Source organism: Lolium perenne, chromosome 3 (assembly GCF_019359855.2).
Source record: "Lolium perenne isolate Kyuss_39 chromosome 3, Kyuss_2.0, whole genome shotgun sequence".
NCBI classification, from domain to species: Eukaryota; Viridiplantae; Streptophyta; class Magnoliopsida; order Poales; family Poaceae; genus Lolium; species Lolium perenne.
The window spans coordinates 293,975,910-294,002,911 of NC_067246.2; the positions used below are offsets into that span (position 1 = coordinate 293,975,910).

General features: G+C 42.4%; 3 protein-coding genes and 1 long non-coding RNA gene across 24 annotated transcripts; 3 read left to right on the plus strand and 1 right to left on the minus strand.

Annotated features, from left to right (window-relative positions):
- Window positions 1-1,826: 1,826 nt before the first annotated feature.
- On the minus strand, window positions 1,827-13,514 carry LOC127345141 (uncharacterized). Of its 8 annotated transcripts, none has more exons than XR_011756130.1 (10): window positions 6,137-6,488; window positions 5,789-5,871; window positions 5,384-5,439; window positions 5,071-5,185; window positions 3,622-4,234; window positions 2,978-3,528; window positions 2,805-2,876; window positions 2,428-2,528; window positions 2,043-2,304; window positions 1,827-1,939 (listed from the first exon to the last, which is right to left on the minus strand). XR_011756130.1 is itself a non-coding variant. In XM_051371574.2 (4 exons), the coding sequence occupies exons 1-4, from the start codon at window positions 13,301-13,303 to the stop codon at window positions 5,166-5,168; spliced, it is 540 nt and encodes a 179-aa protein (XP_051227534.1). In that variant the 5' UTR covers window positions 13,304-13,514; the 3' UTR covers window positions 3,627-5,165. The 8 variants fall into 8 exon arrangements, 1 of the variants encoding a protein (XP_051227534.1); XR_011756129.1 differs by having other exon boundaries at window positions 5,968-6,488; XR_011756128.1 differs by having other exon boundaries at window positions 5,695-5,871; window positions 5,968-6,488.
- LOC127345144 (uncharacterized) lies at window positions 2,285-3,440 on the plus strand. Its single transcript, XR_007878467.2, has 3 exons — window positions 2,285-2,689; window positions 2,800-2,911; window positions 3,064-3,440. It is a non-coding gene; the product is annotated as an uncharacterized lncRNA (long non-coding RNA).
- On the plus strand, window positions 6,671-12,393 carry LOC127345143 (uncharacterized). Of its 14 annotated transcripts, none has more exons than XR_011756143.1 (11): window positions 6,672-7,264; window positions 7,558-7,967; window positions 8,233-8,315; window positions 8,665-8,720; window positions 8,919-9,033; window positions 9,870-10,482; window positions 10,577-11,127; window positions 11,229-11,300; window positions 11,577-11,677; window positions 11,801-12,062; window positions 12,166-12,393. XR_011756143.1 is itself a non-coding variant. In XM_071828562.1 (4 exons), the coding sequence occupies exons 1-4, from the start codon at window positions 6,884-6,886 to the stop codon at window positions 8,936-8,938; spliced, it is 540 nt and encodes a 179-aa protein (XP_071684663.1). In that variant the 5' UTR covers window positions 6,671-6,883; the 3' UTR covers window positions 8,939-10,477. The 14 variants fall into 14 exon arrangements, 1 of the variants encoding a protein (XP_071684663.1); XR_011756139.1 differs by having other exon boundaries at window positions 7,558-8,136; window positions 8,233-8,437; window positions 12,166-12,392; XR_011756140.1 differs by having other exon boundaries at window positions 7,558-8,136; window positions 8,233-8,409; window positions 12,166-12,392.
- A 12,697-nt stretch (window positions 13,515-26,211) lies between the features above and the next one.
- On the plus strand, window positions 26,212-26,736 carry LOC139838214 (uncharacterized). The gene has a single exon (XM_071827595.1). It carries the CDS (start codon window positions 26,212-26,214, stop codon window positions 26,734-26,736), a length of 525 nt encoding a protein of 174 aa, XP_071683696.1.
- Window positions 26,737-27,002: the final 266 nt, after the last annotated feature.

Here is a 27,002-nt window from a genome sequence, read left to right on the forward strand (position 1 = left end):
GCACGAACAAAACACGTCCCCCAAACGCTCGATCCGGCGCGGTTTGGGGGACGGTTTGGGGGACGCGACTGGAGATGCTCTAAGGTTTCAGTACCTAACAATTCATATTGAACAGCGAGTGTTCCAGCTATAAATCAACCACACTTGTTCACCATTACCGAACCAAAGTTGGTCGATAACTATCGATAACTTCGCCAGGGTGTGGTTGTACTGCCTCACCATAGCATACTCAGTGGCGGAGCTTGGCCCAATAGTCTTGGGGGGGGGGGGTGGGTGGGGGGGGGGCAAATGGGCCAAATCCGCACCGACCAGGTTGGCCGCTACCGCGCGCCGCACACCCCCCGCGCGCGGTATGGGCCGGCCTGGTCGGCCCGTTCGCCTCTTTTTTCTGTTTCTGTTTCTCTTTCTTTTTTGTCTTTTTTCTTTTCTTTTCTTTTCCTTTTTTCTTTTATGTTCCTTTTTGTTTCTTTTTTTGTTTTGTTTATTTTTATTTTTGTTCAAATTTGAAAATAGTTCAAATTCAGAAAAAAAATTCAAAATTGAAAAAGTTCAAAATTTTAAAAATGTACAAATTTTAAAAACGTTCAAATTTTAAAACCGTTCAAATACAAAAAAATGTTCAAATTTGAAATCCGTTCAAATTTAAAAAATGTTCAAATACAAAAAATGTTCAAATTACAAAAGCGTTCAAATTTGAAATCCGTTCAAATATATAAAGCGTTCAAATTTGGAAAAATGTTCAAATTCAAAAATGTTCATAACTAAGAATGTTAATTTTTGGAAAAAATAAATTTTACAAATTTTAAAAATGTTCATATTTAAATTATGTCCATATCCAAAAATGTTCAAATTTAGAAAAAAATTAAATAAAAATCTGAACATTTTCAAAATTTCCAAAATTTCGAATCTGAACAGATTTTGAAATTTTGTTCTCCGAAATATATTTTTAAAAGTTAGATATTGAAAATGAAAAATATTAACAGAAAAGAAACAGCAAAAAAATGAAAAAATGTACCTACTATTAATGGGCCGCGGCCCAACGAACCGGCCTGGTCGGTGGGGTGTGCGGTGGCCCGTACACGCCGACCAGGTCGGTGTACAGCACTCCCCCCCCCCCCCCCTCCCCTCCCTCCCCCGACTTTGCTGTAGCTACACCGGTGAGCGTACTCCAAGCTGCCGTTGAAGAGCTCCTGGTCCGAGTGCAGCGGCCCGCGTTGCCTAACCAGCTATAGAGTGTTGAAGCTATTACTTGATCGATAGCTTCGTGCTTGGTTCGAAGTTGCTCTTATCGTGTTGCTATCTTATTACATCAGGTATCGAGCCCTCGGCCTAATAACAGTGTTGCTGATGAGGGTGGCGCCTATGAGGGCTTCATGGTTCTTAGATTGTAGCCATGTGAGCAATTAAACCATGTTCATGAAAAACTAATGCAGTGAATAGCACGGCCAAAAAAAGTAGTGTTGATTATAAGGTATGTTAAACATGCCAGCATTTGCGGATGCCTTATTTGCTATTTTTGTAAGTTAACTAGTTAAAATGCCCGTGCGTTGCCACGGGTGACAATACATGTAAAGAAACAAAAATATATTTCCAAGATGACATTGGTTCAAACACTTCGTGTCTTGCTACACCAATCATATCTGTCAAAAACTCTCAGTTCAACAGTACAACAATCTTTCTGGTGGAGTCAAAAATCAAAATTGGTCCTGTCTTCTTCTTTATTTCCAAGCAACAGCCTTCGGCCCTTTTCATGGATCAAAATTCATTAAAACATTACAACTATGCATAAAACAGGCTAGTGAAGCAACACTTTACGAAACCCAATTATCCCAAAAATCAGCAAGTGGCAACACTGAAGGCCTGAATTTACCTGTGTTATTTGCCTACTTTGTATGCTAGTAAAAATAGCTTCGAAAATTGGCCACTTTGATAGTTCAATCTAGCAAAGAACATGAATTATGGTATAACCTTCTCTGAGCAAAGAACACTCTAAGCATATGAGTATTTATGTAGACAGACATGGAGAAGATGTGGTGAATCACCTTTCCGGGAGTTCACAAGCCCTTCTCTTTGGCTAAGTTGTTGCCAGCCGAAAAAACAGTTGAAAAATACTGATGACAATGTAATTGCTAATTAATACGAATAATGTTATAAACAGGAACATAATCGCCTATTCTAGAAAAGATCACTATCTCAGGCTTCTTGTTATTACTTAAGTGATAGAAGTCTGCCATGATGATGAAGTTTCGCTCTCTGTGCATCACCAATCTGACTAACAATTTCTCCTCGCTTTGGAGCCAGAATCTGGACATATTGATATGTGTAAGTATAAAGTTCACAAAATATAGTGTCACTGTGTCAAACAAATTTCTAAGCAGTGAGCAGTGCCCCTTAAATATATGGAATTTCAGTCACACCACCGCTAACCTTCAATACATACATAGGCATTACTCGCCTCCAGCCTGGTCATCAGCCTTCGACGCCATGGAAGCCATGGCCGCCATGGCCGCCGTACGCACCGACAGCACCTGCGTAGCAGAGAGGAAGATACCAAAGGACAACTCAATAGAGATGCCATCGCACGTTAACTCAGTAGTCGGCGCGGCGCCATCCGGGCTCGAGCGGGCACGTGGGAAAGCTGACAGTGGGGTGGGACTATGGTCTACCAGAGACTTGATTTACTGGATAGGTAAAACAAATGTGTTGGCAGTTGTTGATACAATTTAATTCGCAGGAACGTATGCATGTTCATAACATATCATTAACTTGAAAAAATCTAATGATGGCGTGTACTTGCAGTGTACCAGTGGATCTCGGCGGCCGGGCAGCGCTGCAACAGGGACGGGCGTGGATAATCCTCCGAAGATGGCGTGTACCTGCGATGGTACCAGCAGATTGTTTTATATGATAGGTAAAACAAATGGGGCTGCAATTGATGATACAGTTCGATTGGTTTGAACAGATGCATGTTCCTAACCTCTCACCGCCCTTGATGATGAACAACTTTAGATCACGAAGATATCACATCTTGAAGGAAATTCTTATTATGGCTTGTACCTGCAGTGTACCGGTAGATCTTGGCGGCTTGTCTGCAGCAGCGACATGCACGGACGATCATCTGAAGATGGCCTGTACCAGGTAGTTTGAAGATTGCAGGTCCTGCTTTAGTAGTAGAGATATGACTGCATCCTGGGTGCAATTCAGGGTCCCCTTTAATTGACAGTGATGAGATTGCGTCATTTTAGCCTTGATGAGATTACATATCTTTTGCATGAGATGATACCTGCCTAATGTCTGGGGTGAGATTACGTACCTTTGTGACTGCATATATCTCGCCCCAGGTTCTCATTTAATTGATTTAATTGTGTTAGCGTTATTGTGAGATTACATACCTTTGGAGCGTGATACCTGGTCATTTATGTGAGATTGATTTTTTCCTTTGTAGCGTGATTCATGTCGCATGATTTAATTCTTGACTAATGCTTGGGGGGGCGCCTCCTCGCCGTACAATGGCAGCCCAATCAAGGCCTAATATAATTTTCGTCTGTCCACTCATTAGTAAATCAAAGTTGAGTGCCCTAAGATTATTGCTTGGAGAAAATCAAAGTCGAGTGCCCTTACATCACTTGGTAACTCCACAATAAAGCAAATACAGAATTCTGTCATCAACAGCTGGCATAAAGAAAACACATCTCCTTATTTCCAACGATACACAAATGACAGTGCAGAACAAAAGAAAAATTGCCAATATATGGATGCTTCGCTAACTTTGATATAGCTCTTGTCCACTGAGCTATTTGCAAGAGTTTGCTTCTCAAACATCAGAGAGAGTTTTCAGCCAATTGCTTTTCCACCTGTGTAGCTTGCCTTGAATGAAATTTGATTCTTTGAACTAATGTGCACATGAAGCACGAAGTGGTTCACCTAGATAGCCATCATATTTATGTAAACAGCTGATTTCTGGTTCTTGCAGTTTCTGGTTCACGCATTGGACATGCAAAACTGTTTGCCTCGGTAAATTAAGACAGAAGAAATTAACAACCACTGAATGTAATATCAGTCACCATGATTTATCTTTCTATTGCGAGCCAAAGTGCAACAAGAAAACAGAAGAAGTAACACAGCTTGCACTTACTTCTTCTCATTCAGCTTGGTTTGAGATATCTATCAACTATTCGACGTGAATCAAGCTCCTAGTAAGCTTTCACCTCTTGTGCTCACATGGATTGGTTTGCTGTAGGATCCCACACAGCAACAAAGTCAGTCTATGCTGTCATGATACAGGGATTTCAAGATTTCATGATACAGATGTAGTATCCTGTCCACATAGATCGACTTTATGTATATATAGTTGAATATCACCATTGTGAAATAGAACGAACAATAAATAGTGCTTAAAGGTCGTAACCATTGATTTAAGGTTATAATTTATGACAACAGATTAGAATAAACCAGGGAAGAACTCGACCAATATTAAAAGAAAAGGTGGACTTCAATTGCTACAAGCATACAATCTAAGCGTAGAAATAAAGATCTAATAATCTATATGCAAATTTGTAATTATTTCTGAAAACATATCCATTCGACAGTCCCTAAAGAAGATGCGTATATTTAATCATAGGATAATGGATAAGAGAAGAAGCACGGATAGTAAACAACACAAAATCAGTAGTCTCAGATATTTGTTTGTACAACCATAACTTCCCTAAATCATCCTCTCCTCACACACAAAATCTGAAGCAAATTTTATTCAAAATAATAGATCATGCAAACACAATTTACAAATTGGTCCCTTGTGTACTAATACGTTTAATGCCACCTAATTCTATTATGCTTGCTCAGCATCAAACTGAAAATAGACTGATTAAATGTAATATTATACATTATAACGGTTAGCGCGCACTCACAGCGATATAACTTAGATAGCGTGCAAACCTAGTGAATACAAAAAAACTCAAAATTTAATGGCATATAAACACTGCATTATAACAGCCAAATAATAAAGGCAGCTGAATCTTATTAGAAAAAACCTGCAAAGGATATTCAACGTGGCAAGGATGCAACACACACCTTCAGATAAGAATAGTCAGGTTACTTAACCAGAAAGGCTGATGGGTTGATTTCATCACATCAGGTATATTATGTAAGGCAAGAGCAGAAGCAAGTTAATTCCCACGCGAACACCCTGTATTTTCACATTATACCAATATAATTAGAGCAAGCTAATCAGAAATGGTAATTTAGCTCTTCGAAAATTGCAACAGTCAAGGTAGGCCCTAGTAACTTGTCTATTAGAAAAAATGCAAGGTGAAGTCTAAGTCCTAAAACCTCTTTAGAACATCAATTATGTGAATATAATAACATGAATACACAAAGGAATTACCTTCACAGACCCAAGAAACACCACCATTCCATCGGGAAAATTGTGCAAGCTGATTCCTGCAGCTCACAATAAGTATGAATTTAAATGATTGTAGCCTCAAGGAAGGAAAACTTCACAGAATTTTATTAAGGAACCTCGTGTGGCATGAAATAGTTCAAATAATAATGTCACCTAAAAGAAAGTTTGACAAGTACAGGCCTGATAGAGCAAGCGAGCCTAATAATTTAGACATGTTCTTAGTTTTTTACCGACAGATGTAATGATACCACTGAATAAGACTTACCGGCAATGCTTTTGCATCATATCTTTACCTGAACCATCATCATCAGTATGCTTTCCACAAACAAGAACTAAATTGTACTCATCATCCAGTAAGAAAACAGATTAATATGGTGATGTACTTGCCCCTGTAGATTGTTCATTCCAACTTTTTTCTTGCTTGTTGGCTCTTGAATAAACTCTGACAACCAAACCGAATAAAAGAACTCCTGCAATAAAATTAGAAAAAATGTTGCAATTTGTTACCTGAGACGTACTGAAAATCCAGGACATAGATTCTAGAATCTGAAGCAAATTTGACTCACTCGGAGATTGTCCTTCAAGAAGCCTATAGTATTGAGTGCATTGTGTGCCAAGTACAGAAACGAAATGTTTAACATAAGTCCCTCTGGATCAGCAGACTGAGAACACAACGGGGAAGGAAACGAAAACTCTTTACCAATAGAACAATGAAGAGGACGCAACATCGCATACCTATGATACGAAGTGTGATTAAGTGGGTTATGGTTTGTAGGCAGCGATAGCGAGTTTACGTTCAACTGATATCCCACAGACTATTGATCTCCTCAAGCAATTGATATCCCACAGACTATTGATCTCCTCAAGCAACTAATATTCTACAGACTATTGATCTCCTCAAGCAATATCAAGTAACTGAACCCATCTGACTTCATAGATAAAATACCGCAGGGCATCATAGCAGTATACTTGGTAAATTTAGGCGGTAGAGTCATCATCAGTACATTCCTTCGGCAGGGGCCATTTAGTTCTGAAAGAAGGGTAATCCAATAAACCCAATGTTCTTCACAATATATGGATTTTTCACTTTATATCTCTACTACTTATCTCTACTACTTAAAAAGAAGGAACGTGTTCCCCCTTCTCCCCTCCTTTGGTCGTCCTCTCTTTGGTCGTGCGGCTCCCTCCCTTGATCGCTCACCCGCCTGGGCTAGGCATCAACATGGGCCGACCTCAGCCCATCGCTTCAACCGCATCACCTCATTGAGAAGAAGCAAGTCCACGATACCCAGCTAGCGTTCGCTCGAGGAAAAAACACAACCGACGGAAACCCTAGCCACCCACGCTGCCTAGCTCCCCTCCGCCGTCCCATTCCTCGCCTCCCCTCCGCCGCCCCTTCGCTTCCTCCTCTCTGCCACGTCCAGCTCCCCATGAACAGGACCGAGAGGATGTAGCCCTTCCTCACCGGCGCTCGGTCCGCAGATGCGACGCGCGAGAGTGAAGGATGAGCGGCAGTGGCCCACTCCCTCCTCTTCGCTGCCGCCCTCCCTCCCCTGGCCATCGCCTCTCTTTCCCCACACCGCTTCCTCTCATTCTCCCAGCGGGCTCGTTTCTCCTCTGTGGACGAAATCCATGGGAATCACGATCGACAGCGTGGAGGATGCGGCAGTGGCATGGGAAGTCAACGGCGCCGACGAGGATGGAGACAGAAAATCAGTGGTTCGGTTTGCATCTTATATTTGTCATGTGGCCGACGTACTGGGCTCCAGCGCCGTCGTTGGAGGCGAGGGCCATCGTGGGCGTGCAGACTGCGCACAGCTTTGCCTCGCATGGATGTCACTGCTTCGACTGCCACCCAAACGTGTAAGTGTCGTTCCTTCTCTCCCTCTCTCTCTTGTCTGATTAAAGTTTGAGGAGATTTCTTTCCCGTATGGGCTTGTAGAAGTGTTAATTGTGGAGGTTCAGTTTACGATTTGATCTGGTTGGTTCGGTAAGATCAGAAAATGAGAAGGGCTACGATCTGTACATGTTTAGGTATTATCCGGATTATTTCCTTGGTTGCCGAAAGTACACATGGTTTTGTGGGTTTCTCTTTATTTTGAAGTTCAGATTGTGCTTATATATAGTGTTGATAATTTAGACTCTGTAGATTGCAGGTATGCCAAGAAACATCCATCGGAATATATTAAGTACTTCCATTTGTATAGATATAAAGTGAAAAATCCATATATTGTGAAGAACATTGGGTTTATTGGATTACCCTTCTTTCAGAACTAAATGGCCCCTGCCGAAGGAATGTACTGATGATGACTCTACCGCCTAAATTTACCAAGTATACTGCTATGATGCCCTGCGGTATTTTATCTATGAAGTCAGATGGGTTCAGTTACTTGATATTGCTTGAGGAGATCAATAGTCTGTAGAATATTAGTTGCTTGAGGAGATCAATAGTCTGTGGGATATCAATTGCTTGAGGAGATCAATAGTCTGTGGGATATCAGTTGAACGTAAACTCGCTATCGCTGCCTACAAACCATAACCCACTTAATCACACTTCGTATCATAGGTATGCGATGTTGCGTCCTCTTCATTGTTCTATTGGTAAAGAGTTTTCGTTTCCTTCCCCGTTGTGTTCTCAGTCTGCTGATCCAGAGGGACTTATGTTAAACATTTCGTTTCTGTACTTGGCACACAATGCACTCAATACTATAGGCTTCTTGAAGGACAATCTCCGAGTGAGTCAAATTTGCTTCAGATTCTAGAATCTATGTCCTGGATTTTCAGTACGTCTCAGGTAACAAATTGCAACATTTTTTCTAATTTTATTGCAGGAGTTCTTTTATTCGGTTTGGTTGTCAGAGTTTATTCAAGAGCCAACAAGCAAGAAAAAAGTTGGAATGAACAATCTACAGGGGCAAGTACATCACCATATTAATCTGTTTTCTTACTGGATGATGAGTACAATTTAGTTCTTGTTTGTGGAAAGCATACTGATGATGATGGTTCAGGTAAAGATATGATGCAAAAGCATCGCCGGTAAGTCTTATTCAGTGGTATCATTACATCTGTCGGTAAAAAACTAAGAACATGTCTAAATTATTAGGCTCGCTTGCTCTATCAGGCCTGTACTTGTCAAACTTTCTTTTAGGTGACATTATTATTTGAACTATTTCATGCCACACGAGGTTCCTTAATAAAATTCTGTGAAGTTTTCCTTCCTTGAGGCTACAATCATTTAAATTCATACTTATTGTGAGCTGCAGGAATCAGCTTGCACAATTTTCCCGATGGAATGGTGGTGTTTCTTGGGTCTGTGAAGGTAATTCCTTTGTGTATTCATGTTATTATATTCACATAATTGATGTTCTAAAGAGGTTTTAGGACTTAGACTTCACCTTGCATTTTTTCTAATAGACAAGTTACTAGGGCCTACCTTGACTGTTGCAATTTTCGAAGAGCTAAATTACCATTTCTGATTAGCTTGCTCTAATTATATTGGTATAATGTGAAAATACAGGGTGTTCGCGTGGGAATTAACTTGCTTCTGCTCTTGCCTTACATAATATACCTGATGTGATGAAATCAACCCATCAGCCTTTCTGGTTAAGTAACCTGACTATTCTTATCTGAAGGTGTGTGTTGCATCCTTGCCACGTTGAATATCCTTTGCAGGTTTTTTCTAATAAGATTCAGCTGCCTTTATTATTTGGCTGTTATAATGCAGTGTTTATATGCCATTAAATTTTGAGTTTTTTTGTATTCACTAGGTTTGCACGCTATCTAAGTTATATCGCTGTGAGTGCGCGCTAACCGTTATAATGTATAATATTACATTTAATCAGTCTATTTTCAGTTTGATGCTGAGCAAGCATAATAGAATTAGGTGGCATTAAACGTATTAGTACACAAGGGACCAATTTGTAAATTGTGTTTGCATGATCTATTATTTTGAATAAAATTTGCTTCAGATTTTGTGTGTGAGGAGAGGATGATTTAGGGAAGTTATGGTTGTACAAACAAATATCTGAGACTACTGATTTTGTGTTGTTTACTATCCGTGCTTCTTCTCTTATCCATTATCCTATGATTAAATATACGCATCTTCTTTAGGGACTGTCGAATGGATATGTTTTCAGAAATAATTACAAATTTGCATATAGATTATTAGATCTTTATTTCTACGCTTAGATTGTATGCTTGTAGCAATTGAAGTCCACCTTTTCTTTTAATATTGGTCGAGTTCTTCCCTGGTTTATTCTAATCTGTTGTCATAAATTATAACCTTAAATCAATGGTTACGACCTTTAAGCACTATTTATTGTTCGTTCTATTTCACAATGGTGATATTCAACTATATATACATAAAGTCGATCTATGTGGACAGGATACTACATCTGTATCATGAAATCTTGAAATCCCTGTATCATGACAGCATAGACTGACTTTGTTGCTGTGTGGGATCCTACAGCAAACCAATCCATGTGAGCACAAGAGGTGAAAGCTTACTAGGAGCTTGATTCACGTCGAATAGTTGATAGATATCTCAAACCAAGCTGAATGAGAAGAAGTAAGTGCAAGCTGTGTTACTTCTTCTGTTTTCTTGTTGCACTTTGGCTCGCAATAGAAAGATAAATCATGGTGACTGATATTACATTCAGTGGTTGTTAATTTCTTCTGTCTTAATTTACCGAGGCAAACAGTTTTGCATGTCCAATGCGTGAACCAGAAACTGCAAGAACCAGAAATCAGCTGTTTACATAAATATGATGGCTATCTAGGTGAACCACTTCGTGCTTCATGTGCACATTAGTTCAAAGAATCAAATTTCATTCAAGGCAAGCTACACAGGTGGAAAAGCAATTGGCTGAAAACTCTCTCTGATGTTTGAGAAGCAAACTCTTGCAAATAGCTCAGTGGACAAGAGCTATATCAAAGTTAGCGAAGCATCCATATATTGGCAATTTTTCTTTTGTTCTGCACTGTCATTTGTGTATCGTTGGAAATAAGGAGATGTGTTTTCTTTATGCCAGCTGTTGATGACAGAATTCTGTATTTGCTTTATTGTGGAGTTACCAAGTGATGTAAGGGCACTCGACTTTGATTTTCTCCAAGCAATAATCTTAGGGCACTCAACTTTGATTTACTAATGAGTGGACAGACGAAAAATTATATTAGGCCTTGATTGGGCTGCCATTGTACGGCGAGGAGGCGCCCCCCCAAGCATTAGTCAAGAATTAAATCATGCGACATGAATCACGCTACAAAGGAAAAAATCAATCTCACATAAATGACCAGGTATCACGCTCCAAAGGTATGTAATCTCACAATAACGCTAACACAATTAAATCAATTAAATGAGAACCTGGGGCGAGATATATGCAGTCACAAAGGTACGTAATCTCACCCCAGACATTAGGCAGGTATCATCTCATGCAAAAGATATGTAATCTCATCAAGGCTAAAATGACGCAATCTCATCACTGTCAATTAAAGGGGACCCTGAATTGCACCCAGGATGCAGTCATATCTCTACTACTAAAGCAGGACCTGCAATCTTCAAACTACCTGGTACAGGCCATCTTCAGATGATCGTCCGTGCATGTCGCTGCTGCAGACAAGCCGCCAAGATCTACCGGTACACTGCAGGTACAAGCCATAATAAGAATTTCCTTCAAGATGTGATATCTTCGTGATCTAAAGTTGTTCATCATCAAGGGCGGTGAGAGGTTAGGAACATGCATCTGTTCAAACCAATCGAACTGTATCATCAATTGCAGCCCCATTTGTTTTACCTATCATATAAAACAATCTGCTGGTACCATCGCAGGTACACGCCATCTTCGGAGGATTATCCACGCCCGTCCCTGTTGCAGCGCTGCCCGGCCGCCGAGATCCACTGGTACACTGCAAGTACACGCCATCATTAGATTTTTTCAAGTTAATGATATGTTATGAACATGCATACGTTCCTGCGAATTAAATTGTATCAACAACTGCCAACACATTTGTTTTACCTATCCAGTAAATCAAGTCTCTGGTAGACCATAGTCCCACCCCACTGTCAGCTTTCCCACGTGCCCGCTCGAGCCCGGATGGCGCTGCGCCGACTACTGAGTTAACGTGCGATGGCATCTCTATTGAGTTGTCCTTTGGTATCTTCCTCTCTGCTACGCAGGTGCTGTCGGTGCGTACGGCGGCCATGGCGGCCATGGCTTCCATGGCGTCGAAGGCTGATGACCAGGCTGGAGGCGAGTAATGCCTATGTATGTATTGAAGGTTAGCGGTGGTGTGACTGAAATTCCATATATTTAAGGGGCACTGCTCACTGCTTAGAAATTTGTTTGACACAGTGACACTATATTTTGTGAACTTTATACTTACACATATCAATATGTCCAGATTCTGGCTCCAAAGCGAGGAGAAATTGTTAGTCAGATTGGTGATGCACAGAGAGCGAAACTTCATCATCATGGCAGACTTCTATCACTTAAGTAATAACAAGAAGCCTGAGATAGTGATCTTTTCTAGAATAGGCGATTATGTTCCTGTTTATAACATTATTCGTATTAATTAGCAATTACATTGTCATCAGTATTTTTCAACTGTTTTTTCGGCTGGCAACAACTTAGCCAAAGAGAAGGGCTTGTGAACTCCCGGAAAGGTGATTCACCACATCTTCTCCATGTCTGTCTACATAAATACTCATATGCTTAGAGTGTTCTTTGCTCAGAGAAGGTTATACCATAATTCATGTTCTTTGCTAGATTGAACTATCAAAGTGGCCAATTTTCGAAGCTATTTTTACTAGCATACAAAGTAGGCAAATAACACAGGTAAATTCAGGCCTTCAGTGTTGCCACTTGCTGATTTTTGGGATAATTGGGTTTCGTAAAGTGTTGCTTCACTAGCCTGTTTTATGCATAGTTGTAATGTTTTAATGAATTTTGATCCATGAAAAGGGCCGAAGGCTGTTGCTTGGAAATAAAGAAGAAGACAGGACCAATTTTGATTTTTGACTCCACCAGAAAGATTGTTGTACTGTTGAACTGAGAGTTTTTGACAGATATGATTGGTGTAGCAAGACACGAAGTGTTTGAACCAATGTCATCTTGGAAATATATTTTTGTTTCTTTACATGTATTGTCACCCGTGGCAACGCACGGGCATTTTAACTAGTCTATACAAATGGAAGTACTTAATATATTCCGATGGATGTTTCTTGGCATACCTGCAATCTACAGAGTCTAAATTATCAACACTATATATAAGCACAATCTGAACTTCAAAATAAAGAGAAACCCACAAAACCATGTGTACTTTCGGCAACCAAGGAAATAATCCGGATAATACCTAAACATGTACAGATCGTAGCCCTTCTCATTTTCTGATCTTACCGAACCAACCAGATCAAATCGTAAACTGAACCTCCACAATTAACACTTCTACAAGCCCATACGGGAAAGAAATCTCCTCAAACTTTAATCAGACAAGAGAGAGAGGGAGAGAAGGAACGACACTTACACGTTTGGGTGGCAGTCGAAGCAGTGACATCCATGCGAGGCAAAGCTGTGCGCAGTCTGCACGCCCACGATGGCCCTCGCCTCCAACGACGGCGCTGGAGCCCAGTACGTCGGCCACATGACAAATATAAGATGCAAACCGAACCACTGATTTTCTGTCTCCATCCTCGTCGGCGCCGTTGACTTCCCATGCCACTGCCGCATCCTCCACGCTGTCGATCGTGATTCCCATGGATTTCGTCCACAGAGGAGAAACGAGCCCGCTGGGAGAATGAGAGGAAGCGGTGTGGGGAAAGAGAGGCGATGGCCAGGGGAGGGAGGGCGGCAGCGAAGAGGAGGGAGTGGGCCACTGCCGCTCATCCTTCACTCTCGCGCGTCGCATCTGCGGACCGAGCGCCGGTGAGGAAGGGCTACATCCTCTCGGTCCTGTTCATGGGGAGCTGGACGTGGCAGAGAGGAGGAAGCGAAGGGGCGGCGGAGGGGAGGCGAGGAATGGGACGGCGGAGGGGAGCTAGGCAGCGTGGGTGGCTAGGGTTTCCGTCGGTTGTGTTTTTTCCTCGAGCGAACGCTAGCTGGGTATCGTGGACTTGCTTCTTCTCAATGAGGTGATGCGGTTGAAGCGATGGGCTGAGGTCGGCCCATGTTGATGCCTAGCCCAGGCGGGTGAGCGATCAAGGGAGGGAGCCGCACGACCAAAGAGAGGACGACCAAAGGAGGGGAGAAGGGGGAACACGTTCCTTCTTTTTAAGTAGTAGAGATTGTTTTTGTTGTTTCGTAGCAACGCGTGGGCATCCTGCTAGTCCACTTAATCGTATCCTTAGTTCAAGTGCACTTCGATGAGCCAATCCACTTAATTCTATCCTTAGTTCTAGTGCATAGATACATGTGCGACATATGGGAGTTTTATTCTTCCGCTGACTGATTTTTTTTGTACACCTCACGTGACCATGAGATATAATATAAATTCTGAATATTTTGAAATTCGACCTAAATGACGCTATGTGCATGCTGGGGCTATTTTCTCTTTCAAAAAAAATAGATCGCAATGTTAATATTTCTGAAGTACTCCCTCCGGTCGGATTTAATCGACGCGGAGGGAGGCATGTGCATGTACGTTTTTGGCAGGTGCTTGCGTCAATCTTTTCAGTCCCGAGGTAGTATTATGTTTGAATGTCGATTGCATATAAAAACTCAAATAGTATGGGATGATGGAGGGTGTGGTTTCTTGGGTTTATTTAGTTGGTTTGAGTGCTTAAGGTTGTCTCTCAAGTTTTTTTGAAGAGGATATTCTAACTCCAAATTCACCAAGAGTTGGAAGAGTTTAACAAAACAAAGGTTTTCACTAGATCTTCGGCGGGTCCCTAACTGAATTCCTAAACATCCTATCCATATCTCATTCCTCAAACAAATCATAGGGCATCTCCAGGGACCGACGAAAAATGTATGTTTTGATCCGTTTGGAGCGGGTTGCGGACACGAAAATGGCTACTGTCTAGCCTCGTTTGTCCGTTTGGGTCGTGGTAGCCCAGCGGACTAACGCATTTCTTTCGTACTTTTCCGTGATATATATAAAACAACATAATTTATGTAGGTTAAAAAAAGGAAAAGCATAAGAAAAAAAATAAAACGTGCCTCCAAACCCTAGCCTACGCACCGATGACTACTGCTCATCGTCTTTGCCAGGTTAACCAAGACCGGTGTCTCCCATGGCCAGTTGGGCACTGGCGGCAGCATGTCGTATACCAGTGGGGGCGAACGCTACCGGCGCAGGCCACTGATCCCACGGCGATGGTTTGGGCGGAGGAGGATAAGAGGCCTGTAAGGCTAGCCTGAAATCCTCTTCCTCCTGTCGGCATGTGCGTGGTGGCATACCGGGGCTGTGGCTGCGGCGGCGATTCCGACAGCTATGACGACGAGACTCGTCGCCTCCTCATCTATCAGCTCGTACGGCTGTGCGGTGAGCTAGTCGAGCCCGCCCTCCTCCCTAGCCTTCTGCGCCTCGTACAGTAGGAGGCCGATGTAGCCATCGGTGTCATCCCGGTTCTCCTCGCCCGAGATGTCGTTGCTGCCGACGAGCTGCTCCTCGGCCTTAGGCGGAGCCACATCCTCCACTTCAGGTCCCTTAGGGCCCGGCGCGGACAAGGAGACTGGCCGTACACGTACTCGTCGCCAAGGAAACCAGACCGCCGCCTCGGGTCGTACTCAATCGTCGAGAACGCGCCCCACATTGGGGAGTTGACGGCATATACGGGGTCAACGCGGAGGTCCAGCGGTAGGAGGGACCGCCTATGGACAATCTCATCGTGCCGCGCCAGGCCCAAACATGGCACCGGCTTAATGGGCACAGGTTGGTAGCCGACGATCCACCCGTCGGGCAGGTGTACGTCGTCCCAGCCTTCGCACAACGTCCTGCTGTTGTACAGGGCCTAGGCGACGTTGATGCGGACGTGCAACCAGTTGAGTGGCTTCGCCTCCTTCTTCTTTGCCACCGAGGACCTGGCCTCGACGTTGTCCTTCTTCGGGTGCCTCCATGGGAAGCCCTTCTTCCCCATGGCTTTGTCGACGAGGGCGGTGGCTGCTGGCGTGCTAGGAGCAAGATGTGGCAAGAAGAAGGGTGTTTGTTGAGGGAGGTGTGGGCGATGGCAGGATCTTGTCGGTGTCCATTTAAAGGACGGTGGAAACGGAGGCCTTCAATATGGCGTGGGGCTCCAAGCACGTGCCATTTATGGCGGCGCAGAAGTCCAGCCGTCGAGCGCCAGGACTAGCGCGGACGCCGTAGCCTAAGTGTTCCATTGATGGTGGCGCTAACGGCTGTGGTAGGCACAAGCAATGAAACATGCACCCACTGCCAGGCGGGCCGGGCGAGAGAAAGCGATCACGCGCGCTGACCGCGTTGTGTCCACGGTGACACATTTCTGGTCCAGAAAATACGTCACCACGAATATACTTGTCAGTTTGCGTCGAGCAGATGGCCTTGAGACCGACGCATTTTTTGTTCGTTCGGACACAAACTGTCACTTTTGATCTGTTTGCGGGGACAGACTGAAGATGTCCTTATACTCTATTGAGATAGTTAACTAGCCCGTGTCCCCCTCTAGGAGTCATATATGAAGGTTTTCATCTTGTACGCCTCAAGCGGAAACATATACTCCTTCAAAGAATGTTAGAAAAAAGATACGAAACGTTGGATTAAGTCGATTTGCCTTTAACATATGAAATAGGAAAAAGCTGGAAAATGTTCTCCGTGATGATAACTAGGAAGGTTGGCGCGATAATACACCGTGCCCTTGGTATCTAGGCTGTTGGTTAAAATACTATAGAAATATTACAGAAGTGATGGTGCGGAAGCACCGTTCAAATAATGTACAAGTGTTGTAGAGGCATTGTCCATAATTTATTTCCAGTGCCCGTAGGTGATCATGAAGCTATGAAAAAATAGGGTATTAAGGATAAAAGTCACCGAATAATTGTAGGGCGATGGAAAAAATAGGATAGTATACCACACTACAGTTGTAGTGCCCGGAGCTAGGCAATGCGCCGCGGTTGAAAAAGGTGACCGATGATAGAGCAAGTTATTTTTAAACATAGAGAAGGTAGTAGTATTTTTGGCAACTAAAACGGCAGATGGTGAAGTATTTGGTTTCCACGGTTGCTACAAAAATAAGATGGTAGTATTTTCGCCGGCTGACAAAGATGGTGGAAGATGGAGCAAAGTATATTTTTTCGAAGACAATCGTAGAAGAAGACGGTAGAATTTTCCCATGTAAAATGGGCGACAGGCGGTGGAATAAATACATTTTTCTGATGGCACCATAGACAAACACACTAATATTTTCCTTGGGTAAAATAGGCTGCGAATGTTGTCAATGTAGGAGAAGGGAGTAGTATTCACCAAATAATAAGTACTCCCTCCGTCCTAATATATAAGGCGTCTAAGGATTAGTTAAAAATCAATGTTTTTAAAGTTTGACCAAGTTTATACACAAAAATATAAATATTTACAACACTAAATCATTATCAATAGTTTCACCCTAAAGTATATTTTCTTAATATGTCAATTTGATATTGTAGATGTAAATATTTTTTTCTAAATATTTGGTCAAATTTTGTAAGGTTTTACTTTTGACCAATCCTTAGACGCCTTACATTTTGGGACGGAGGGAGTATATTTTAAATCTGCATTAATATTTTTTCGAACAAAAGAATCTAGACGATAAAGCAGTTATTTTTATAGTAGAGGTGCAAAAGAACTAAGGTTTAGACATCTCAAAAAATTACTATTTGATACTAACATCGGTAAGCTACTGGAAACTGAAGATTTGTATCGATAAAGTATTTTATAAAATGAAATACTTAACTACCCTCACCAAAATACAACCAAGTAGGTAATGTCGAACAATTAGTGTCAAAGATAAAGCTTTTTGCTGACAAACTACTGTCAATTTTTTTTGTCAAAGCTGAAGATTTACTGTCCTCAAATGTAAAAAATTAGGAAATTTTAAAGAAAAATTTTACTAGAAAAAAAGGCCAAGGCACTGTTTATATGAGGCACTGTTTATCCGCACATGAGCAGTGCATTGGAGACCTCTCGTGCGAGCGAAAGCCTGCAGCTTTTTTATAGGTAATAATGCTAAAAAAATCGAATTTGCTCATTTATCTTTCTTCCTCTCTCTTATGCCGCTTTACAGCTCTTGTCTTTTTCTCCTCCCAATTTCGGAATTTGTTTAAGTAATCATAATGTATTATCTTGCTGGGATCATGTGAATCAGAAAATTAAAAAAATAGATACGTACTTAGAGCCACGGTGATAGAGTCTCAAGCTAAATAAAAGGACTTTTACCTTGAAATTTTTTGTTTAATTGGAGGAGAGAATGAAGAAAGACAAAGTTTTCTTCCCTTAGTTAAAGGATGTTTTCTTAGAAAAATAAGAGAAGGTGTCTTCTTCATTGTACCGTATATCTTCCCTTCTCTACCTAATTTTCTACTAAGACAAATTGATTTTCATTAATTGCTAGATACTAATAGTAAAAAATTAGCATCTTCTCTAGATAATATGGACTAGTAAGAGAAGAAAAACTTCTCTAACATGATACATGCCCTATTGTTTAGTACGTAGGACGTCTCATCAGGGTGCACTTGTTTAATATCGACCGGCAACGGTTACACGGGATTTCTACAGCCAGTACGGCTGGTGTGCTGATCGACGATTGACATGTTGATACAAAGGCGCGGCATGTTACTCTTTTTTAGATGGTTAATTTTTGTTGAGACACTTTGTGATCCATGAACTGTAATAAGGGAACCTAATACTGCTTGTTTTTGCTGGTCAAAGTTCTAATAAAAGAGGCCGTATGCATCACTTGATGCATAGGCTGGGATGCCATATTTCGAAGAAAAAAAACTTGTACGGTTCTCCTTGGCGTGAAGTGAAAGAAAAGAGGAAAAACGGGAGCGGTGTCTTTGTGCAAGTACGGCTGCTGAGAGGAGGAAGTCTCCAGAGCGCGTTGAATATGGAGTAAGTACTAGTGCAAACAAAGAGAGGATTAAACACGTACGTCGGCACCGGAAAGATCGCTCTAGCAGCAGCATCATCATGGCTATTGTTGTTGTTGTGTTCCATGGTGTAGTCGGAGTAGCCGGATCTGACAAGGAAACAGACGAACCGGCGATGAAAAGCTTGAACAATAGCGAGCAGTTGTGCCGAGACGCTCCCCAAAAATCTTAGCGACCATCTTCCGGTGCAGGATCTCGGCGGGCGGGGTTTCGGAGACCTGCTTGCCCGGACGGTCGCCGGGATGGGCCGACTTTAAAGAGCAGCACCGTAAAAGAAACTTGGTCGTGAGAGAGACAGATTGAACACCCATGTTCTAGATATGTTATGTCGCCTGGTATAGTTAGGGAGGGAAGTCGCCGACCGAACCGGCAAGCATGCTTAGGCTTCCACAAAACCGGTATTGAACTCAAACTCGAGTTACGAAACGCGGCGCACATATGAGACGCGCAATGGAGGAGGAGAAGTGCGCGAGGACTACTTCTTTTCTCACTCAGTTGGGAGAATTAAAAGTGCATCCCTTATAAATCACTCTAACTTTCTTCCAACTAACTACGTGGGACTAAACTTTATCCTCAATGCTATCCCCAAGCTACCACCAAAGATGGACCGCGAGATTTCAGTAATTATAGGCTATATGGGTTATTTTCTGGGCTACAGTCCATCTACATCCAATAATTTTTGTACGTAATCATAATATATCAACTTGCTGGAATTTTGTGAATCAGTATAACATAATTAAAAACGTAAATCCATACTAGAGCCATGGTAGCTAAACAAAAGGCAAGGGTTCTTTTTTTGAGAGAAAGTACGGCTCTTTATTTATAACGTATACCTGCCTTGAATTCGAGTAATATTGGCTACGTATCCATATATTTGGTAATGCGCATGTTCGTATCAGCATTCGTTTGAAAATATCAAAGCGAAAGAGGAGAAAACACGGAAGCAGATTTGGTGTACATGAGCATCACTGCTTCCAGTTTTCAAAATATTTAAAAATTATATATTTATGTTTCAAAAAACGTCACATTTATTACACGAATACATACACATGTTCTGAATATTTGTGTGAAGTTTTCGTACAAATTGCATTGTATTTTAAGCTACAGGAAAAATATATAACTACGTATAGAGGTAGATTTTGTCAGAAATTTATCTTTTTTCTATAGCTTAAAATAAAACATATTTTTCTCCAAAAATTATACCGTACCTTCGAAATGTTTATACGTATATGGGCATTTAACTTCACTTTTTATGAAATCTGAATAATACGATTTTTAAAAATCAGATGCACTGGTGATTATGTGCCAAAGACACTTTTGGAGAAAACACAATCTAGTCCTCACTCCATCATTGGACCTCATGGATTCCATGGAATTTCCGCCTGTTGTCGCCTGCCACTGTCGCCTGCTACTAATGCAAACGTTAGCACACACATTCCTGAATGTTCAGTACGTAGAATAGTATCTCGTATTCTCATCAAGGTGCACGTGTGCGGCACTCCTTGGCGTGAAGTGAAAGACAAGAGGAAAAACGGGAGCAGCGTCTATGTGCAAGCACGCCTGAGAGGAGGAAGTCTCGAGAGTGCGCTGATAATCTACACCCATATATCGAAACATCGAGTTATCGACTGTCGCCGGCGCACGACGCGTGGTTCATGCATGCAGGTGGAATCGTTCGAGTGTTGGCCAGCTACTCCATGAACTCGACCGATTCCAGCTTCTTCCTCTGTTCTGAACTTCTGATGAAAAATATTCAAACTTGGTCTAATAATGTGCTAAACAAATCGAGTACTTTCTGCCGGTTTCTGTCGCGTGTGGTCGACACGACACGACTGGTAGCATCTGGCACGGACGCGTAGAAACGTCGATCAAACTGCGGAGAGGAGCTTTCCGATTTGGGAGCTCCTGAAACCAGAGGCGTCGACATCGATCGGTGCGCGCGGCGCCGCTGCTGAAACTAACCAGACAAGATGTCTGAATAAGTCTGATACGCCTGCGTCGGCAGACAAACATGTGTGCAGCTAGCCGGCAAAGCCGTGATGCGCTCTTGCCGCCCGTCTCACTCTCTAGCTTCGACTTGCTCACAACTTTTTAATTTCTGGCAGCACCATAGAGTCAATTGGTCGGCGTAATTTGGTTATTTGTTGCTGTTGCCGCGGACCTGAATTGACTACGCACATAGGTAAAATCAGTAGCGACACATCGTTAGCTTGTAGTATCTGCTACCTCTCCCCCTGTTCTAGGTTTTCTACAGCAGATCGACGACTGTATATACCGTACTAATTAACGATTCAAAGGAGAGTCAGTAGTGGCGGCAGCGGCATACACTAGACGGATACCGAGAGGTGCTGCCTCTTTAGTATCTAACACAACCAGGTCAGTCCGATGGAAGAATCGTAGTTGAGCTGAACGGGAGCAGCAGGATATTTTCAGCTGTGTCGACTATGCATTGCTTGCATCGCTCAACTCAACGGGACAATGCTTAGTAGCCTGGAGATCGAAAGTTGTCGTCAAACTCGATCGTATGGTGTAAGCGATGTGGCAACACTTATCTTGTGAGCGCTGTGACCCTGAGGGCGAAAACGAAACCAACCGTTTGGTCCTTGCAGGCTTGTTTACACAAATGCTTTTTGTCCTACGATCTAAAGAACAGTGACCCGGGCCTAGGACTGAGTTGACCCATTTTAGACACCAAAAATATTTTTTTTGTTCGGTTTGAGACAGTCTATAAACTTGTTCAAAGTGAAACTTCCAGATGCGCCTGCCTGCGCGCTGATATGTCCAACATCCACTGTCCTGCTTTGAATTGCTCACAATTTCTTTTTCTAGCGGTACCGAGAGAGTTACTTCGCTAGCTTAGTTTTGGACTTTTGGTTGTTCTCTAGCTGCAGAACTGAATTGACTACGCCCGTAGGTAAATCAGTGGCGGTATAGTTTTCTTTTTCGAAATGGAGGTAAATCACTAGTGGAGTTAATTTTTGACGTTGGTTAAAGGAAAAAATGGATGGTTTACTAACTTACTACGCAGAATATTGTTGGGGATTGGGGGACGGGGGCAACGGCCTCTCTTGGAATTTATCTTCCCTTTTTACACTCGCAGGCGAACTTTCATTGCTTTAGGCTTACTTGTTACCAGCCACAATACATGCCGTGTAACTCAAAATCCTGGAGATACCTTCAATCTTCATAAAACATTCAATCCTTGATACTCACTCCATACCGGTTTATTAGGGTACTAGACACTTCTATAAAAACTTCGATCACTAATTTGGTCACCAAAATGTGAGATATATGCCACAAAGATTATACCATCGGATTTATCGGAAATTCAATTCAGCTCCCGGGTGCGTATGCTCCCTCTACCAACAAAACATATTTTGAAGTGTGGAAAAATTTTGACAAAAAATTCTACATGTACATCTCCATAATATATGTATATGCGTCAAGTTTTACGAAAAAATAATATTTTTTGTGGCCTATGTAAAAAAAGAGAAAACTTATCCTGTGAAAAGCATTGTTTTCAGCACTGAATTTTGTCTTTTTTACGCACATCACATGATAAGTTTATTTTTTATGAAACGACTTTGTGAGCGCGTAGCACGTGAAGATGTACGTGCGAATTTTTTGTTTCAATTTTTTTGAAATTTAAAATATGTGTAAGATGCATTTCAAAATATAGGGAGCAGATGATCCCATGTCCAAAACACCACTCCCCGGATTTATATTCAAAAGAACTTTTCAATAGTATTTTTTTTAATATATATGTTATATTTTGTCGATGAAATTAATGTTCAAAGTTTTTATATCTAAATGGGTGATATCCTAATAAACCGGTATAGAGGAATGTATCTAGACATGTTGTAGTCCTAGATACATGCAAACAATTAATTTGAAACCAAGGGAGTATGTAGCAGGCGAGAGAGGGGAAACTAATAGGAGAATAATGCTGGGTCGCAGACTGCATGGAAAACGAGGGATCCGCAGGGCGGCGGCTTGAGCCGTAGAGTGTAGCGTGGTTTGCACTATACTTGTACAAGATCCACCAAGCGATATCGATCTTAGTCCGGAAGCGGCCGCAGAGTTCGAACTTGATGGGCCGCCACCTCCATGGCCCTCCGCCACGCCACGGTGGCCTGTTGACCATGATGTCGAAGTAGTTGTACATATGGTGGCCAAGTTGCACGTGCACCGACACTGGGAAGCCGTCCTGCCAGGCAAACAGATGGCACTAGAAGTACATCCGGAGATAGGTATGTTTGTTAGGGGTGGGGGCATGTGTGGGGTTACTTCGCAAAATGTTCATGGGCGGGAGGGGGCAACGGCTCTCCTAAATAGAATGTAGCTTCGCCACTCCGAAGAGGCACTTGGAAGGTATCCTTCTTTCTTTGCCCTCGCAAGGAAACTTCCATCGCTTAATAGATGATTTCCCATTTAGGCTTACTTGTTACCAACAACAATGCATTTCATGTAATTCAAACCCCCTCTTCATCTTGTGGAGACTTTTGCGAGCGCGGCCACATTGGTGTTGATCGCTAGGCCGTTGTTATGGCCTCTGGGAGGGGTAATCTCGACGAAATTGAGCGTCGCATAGTCCAACCAGAGGGTAGCGAGCATAATATGACAAGACCATGCTTGGTAGAAGAGGAAGATGGTGAAGATGAATTTGGGAGTTATCTTCCATTTTTTACACTCACACACAAACTTCCATTGGTCACTAGATTATTTCCCATTTAAGCTTACTTGTTACTAGGCACAATGCATGTTTGGTGGCTCAATATTTAGCTTCATGTAGTGAAGATTTCAGAAAATATGAACACGTTGGCGCTGATCGATAGGCAGTTGTTCTTGCCGTTGGGAGTGGTAGCTCGTCTATTGAGCATCTCATAGTCCAGCCGGAGTAGGGGAGCATAATCCAGCAAAGCCTAGGGAGGTTTGAGTTAACAGAAGAGGACGATGGTGGGCACAAACGACGTTGGCAATGATAATAACCAACTATAGTAATATGCAACACAAGATGACATAGAACACTAGCATCTTATGTTGTGCGCCTGGCCATCCGGCGAGAGGATCACTAGCGCCTTGCCAGGGGCTCCGTCGCTCGGATGGGCCACACTGCCTTTGAGGTTATTCATGGAAGCATAGGGGGAGAAGAGGTACTTGGAAGCCGCTAGTTCTCGTGGAAAGAAATTAAACATAGAGGTACTACTAGTTGGTAGGAATAAGAAGAAAAAATGGAGGAAGTTGGGACGTTTCTTTTGAAGGAAAATAGCAAAAAGGTTTTGGGGCAGAGGGAAAATAGGCGAATTCTATTATCACTATAACTACTGATGGGAGAGATCGTAGTGGTACTGTAGGTAGATATTGTATTATAGCGCTTAAACTAAAAAAATAAATGTCAAATGGATAGTTTAGTATTTTCTGCGGGATTTGGCTACTATAGTTAACTTGTTGAGACTTTCTCATGCTCTTCACTGTTCCAACTAATTTGTTTTTCCTCTTCATTTTGACAAGGAAACTGCACAAGTTGAACGAAAGGTGTGTGCTGATTTGGATATGAAGCTAGATTTTGTTATCCTAAAACTTGCAAGAGTAGTAGGTGGACCCTGAGCTGGTGCCACAAAGAAGCAAATGCATTTTTGACACATTTTAATGCAACAAAAAATTCACACATGCATGTTCACGTGGTATGCACCCATAAAGTCGTTTCATGAAAAATCAACTTGTCGTGTGGTGTATGTAAAAAAAAAAATATAAAAAACAATACTAAAAGTAAGATTTTTCACAACATATTTTATTATTTTTTACATAGACCACATAAAATATCAGTTTTGTGAAACTTGGTGAACCCACATATAAATCGTGGAGTTGTACATGTAAAATTTTTGGTCCAAATTTATTGCCACTTTGAAAAATGTTTTTTGGTAGTGGGAGCATATGCACCCGGAAGTCAAATTGAATTTACGCACAAAGATTTTATAACATCTTTGTAGATTTACACAACGGGGGTGATATTTTTGCTCTTGGGTGTATATGCTCCCTTTATTTTTAAATCTACCTTTTAGAAATTTTGAAATGTTAAAAAATTCTATGAAAAAATTCATGTGTGTATCTTCACATGCTAAATCAGCCCAAATTATTTTCATGAAAAATCAACTTGTTGTTTGAGCAGTGTAGAAAGATAAGATTGGTGCTAAAAATAAGCCTTTTTTTTGTGAAATATGTTTTGCTTTCCGGTTTTTGTCTTATTTACATTGACTATAAAGGATATTGTTTTTTCTTGCTGTACAAACGCACATAGATTGTTGAGATATGCGTACAAACTCGATCTTTTCTTGGAAAGTTTTGACAACTCAAAATATGTTTGTTAGTTGGAGAGAGCACATGCATTCTGGAACCGAATTAAATTTCTCACATGGAAATGAAAAAGAATTGAAGGTGTGGATATTACCTCTGCAGGCGACGATTCAGCGGCGGAAGCTTATATGGGTGCCTAAGACGCGTTGCATCTTCTTATCTATACTTCTTATAAAGCAAAATCCCACTAACTACAATTAATGTTAGTCTATCTTTACATGCAAGCCGTCCACATCATCTATTCCATTAGCCAATCAAATGTCCATGTCACTGCCACTAACATTCATTATTGATGTATCCTTGCATGCAAGCTATCTATGTCGTCATTTTTTGATTAAAATATATTATAGCCATCAAATATAAAAATAATATTAATTAAATTTAGCATCTCAACTATTTTAACCAATTGAATATTGTATACTTCTATAGAAAATTTATATTACATATGTATTATACCATTTCATTTAGACAATATAATTTCTTAGAAGATTCCTGCTGCAACGCGCGAGGTATCCTTCTAGTTATCATCTAAAGAAAATCATAATTAAGCTGGATGTATTCTACTCCCTCAGTCCATAAATATATCTCTTATGTTTATCTAAATTTAGATGTATCTATACACTAAAGTGTCTACATACATCTAAATTTTAACAAATCTAAGACATCTATCTGTGAACAGAGGTAGTAGAAGAAATTTTCAGCCGTCTCTTTGCGTTGCTTGCATCGCGCGCTAAGTTCAAGATCGCGCGCCGTGGAGAAACGATGCTAGACGATTGTTTCACGAAGGGTCCAAATGATGGAACCTTTGCGAGAGAGGAGTCATGTCTTGTCAAACCCGGATTTGATCGTCTGGTGTAAGGGCATCTCCAGCGCGACGCAAACGGACGTGATCGAAAATGCGTCTGGACCCTCCTCTAGCGGGGCGATGCATAGTGACTGGGCCGGTCCGCGGCGACGTAAACCTGGTCCAAGTATACGCCAGGTTTGCGTCTCCACGGATGCTGCGCGGTCGCGCCGAGCGTCCTGCTTTTCCTACCAGGTCCCGCAAGTTAGGGACAACGAAATCGACCGTTTCGATTTGCTTCTTTTCCCCTTCTTTGCTGCCCTAGTGCGACGCCATCACCCCAACCCCAGCCACCGTCGTCCCGCCGCTGCGTCGCAGTACTCGCCGTCCGGCTCAGTTGTCGCCGCGTGGGAGAGCGCGATCTTACTCGGGATTGGCTCGAGCGTGAACCTGCCGGCTGTTTTGGGGCCAAACGCTGCCGGTTGCGCCGCCCTTCCGCGCCGCCCACGACCTGTTCGGTCAATTGCGTCGGTAGGTTTCTTCTCCTGTTTTCGGCGCTATTGTGCGCGGCCATTGATCCACACTTCGTTCCCACGCAGATGGACATGTGGAAGATGCTGCAGAAGTTCCACGCCGAGGTCGTTGGCTCCTCTTCCGACGAGGAGTCCGATCAGTCGACGCATACATTGGCAAGTACTGCGGCCTCTATGATCCACGAATTCACTTCAAATGAGGGGCCGGTGCACCAGGGCTCTGTCAAGGGCCGCTCAAAAAACCTGCCGCGCAACAGAGTGGAAGGGCAGTTCCGGCTCCACAAGGACCACTTCCTCCTCAACGATCCGGTGTTCAAGGAAAAAATGTTCTGGTGCCGGTGCAGGATGTCAAGGGAGTTGTTCTTGGTCATTCTCCGGGGCGTCAGAGACTACGACCCGTACTTCCAATGCATGCCTGATGCAACATGTGCGCTAGGCTTCACCTCCTACCAAAAATGCCCCGCCGCTATTCGCATGCTATCATATGGAATGGCTGCTGATATATTCGATGAGTATCTTCGAATGTGTGAGACCACCTGCCTTGAGTCCATGTACCGGTTTTGCCGAGTCGTGATTGCCGTGTTCGGATAGTATTACTGTAGGGAGCCAACTGTTGAGGATACAAGGCGACTGTTGTCTATCAACGAGTCTAGAGGGTTCCCAGAAATGATTGGCAGCATAGATTGCATGCACTGGGAGTGGAAGAACTGTCCATTTGGATGGCAGTGTCAGTACAGCGGGCATGCAAGGGGCGTACTGTCATTCTTGAAGCTGTCATATCTCAAGATTTATGGATTGAGCATTCATTCTTTGGCATGGCCGGTTCCAACAATAACATCAATGTGTTGCACCGATCA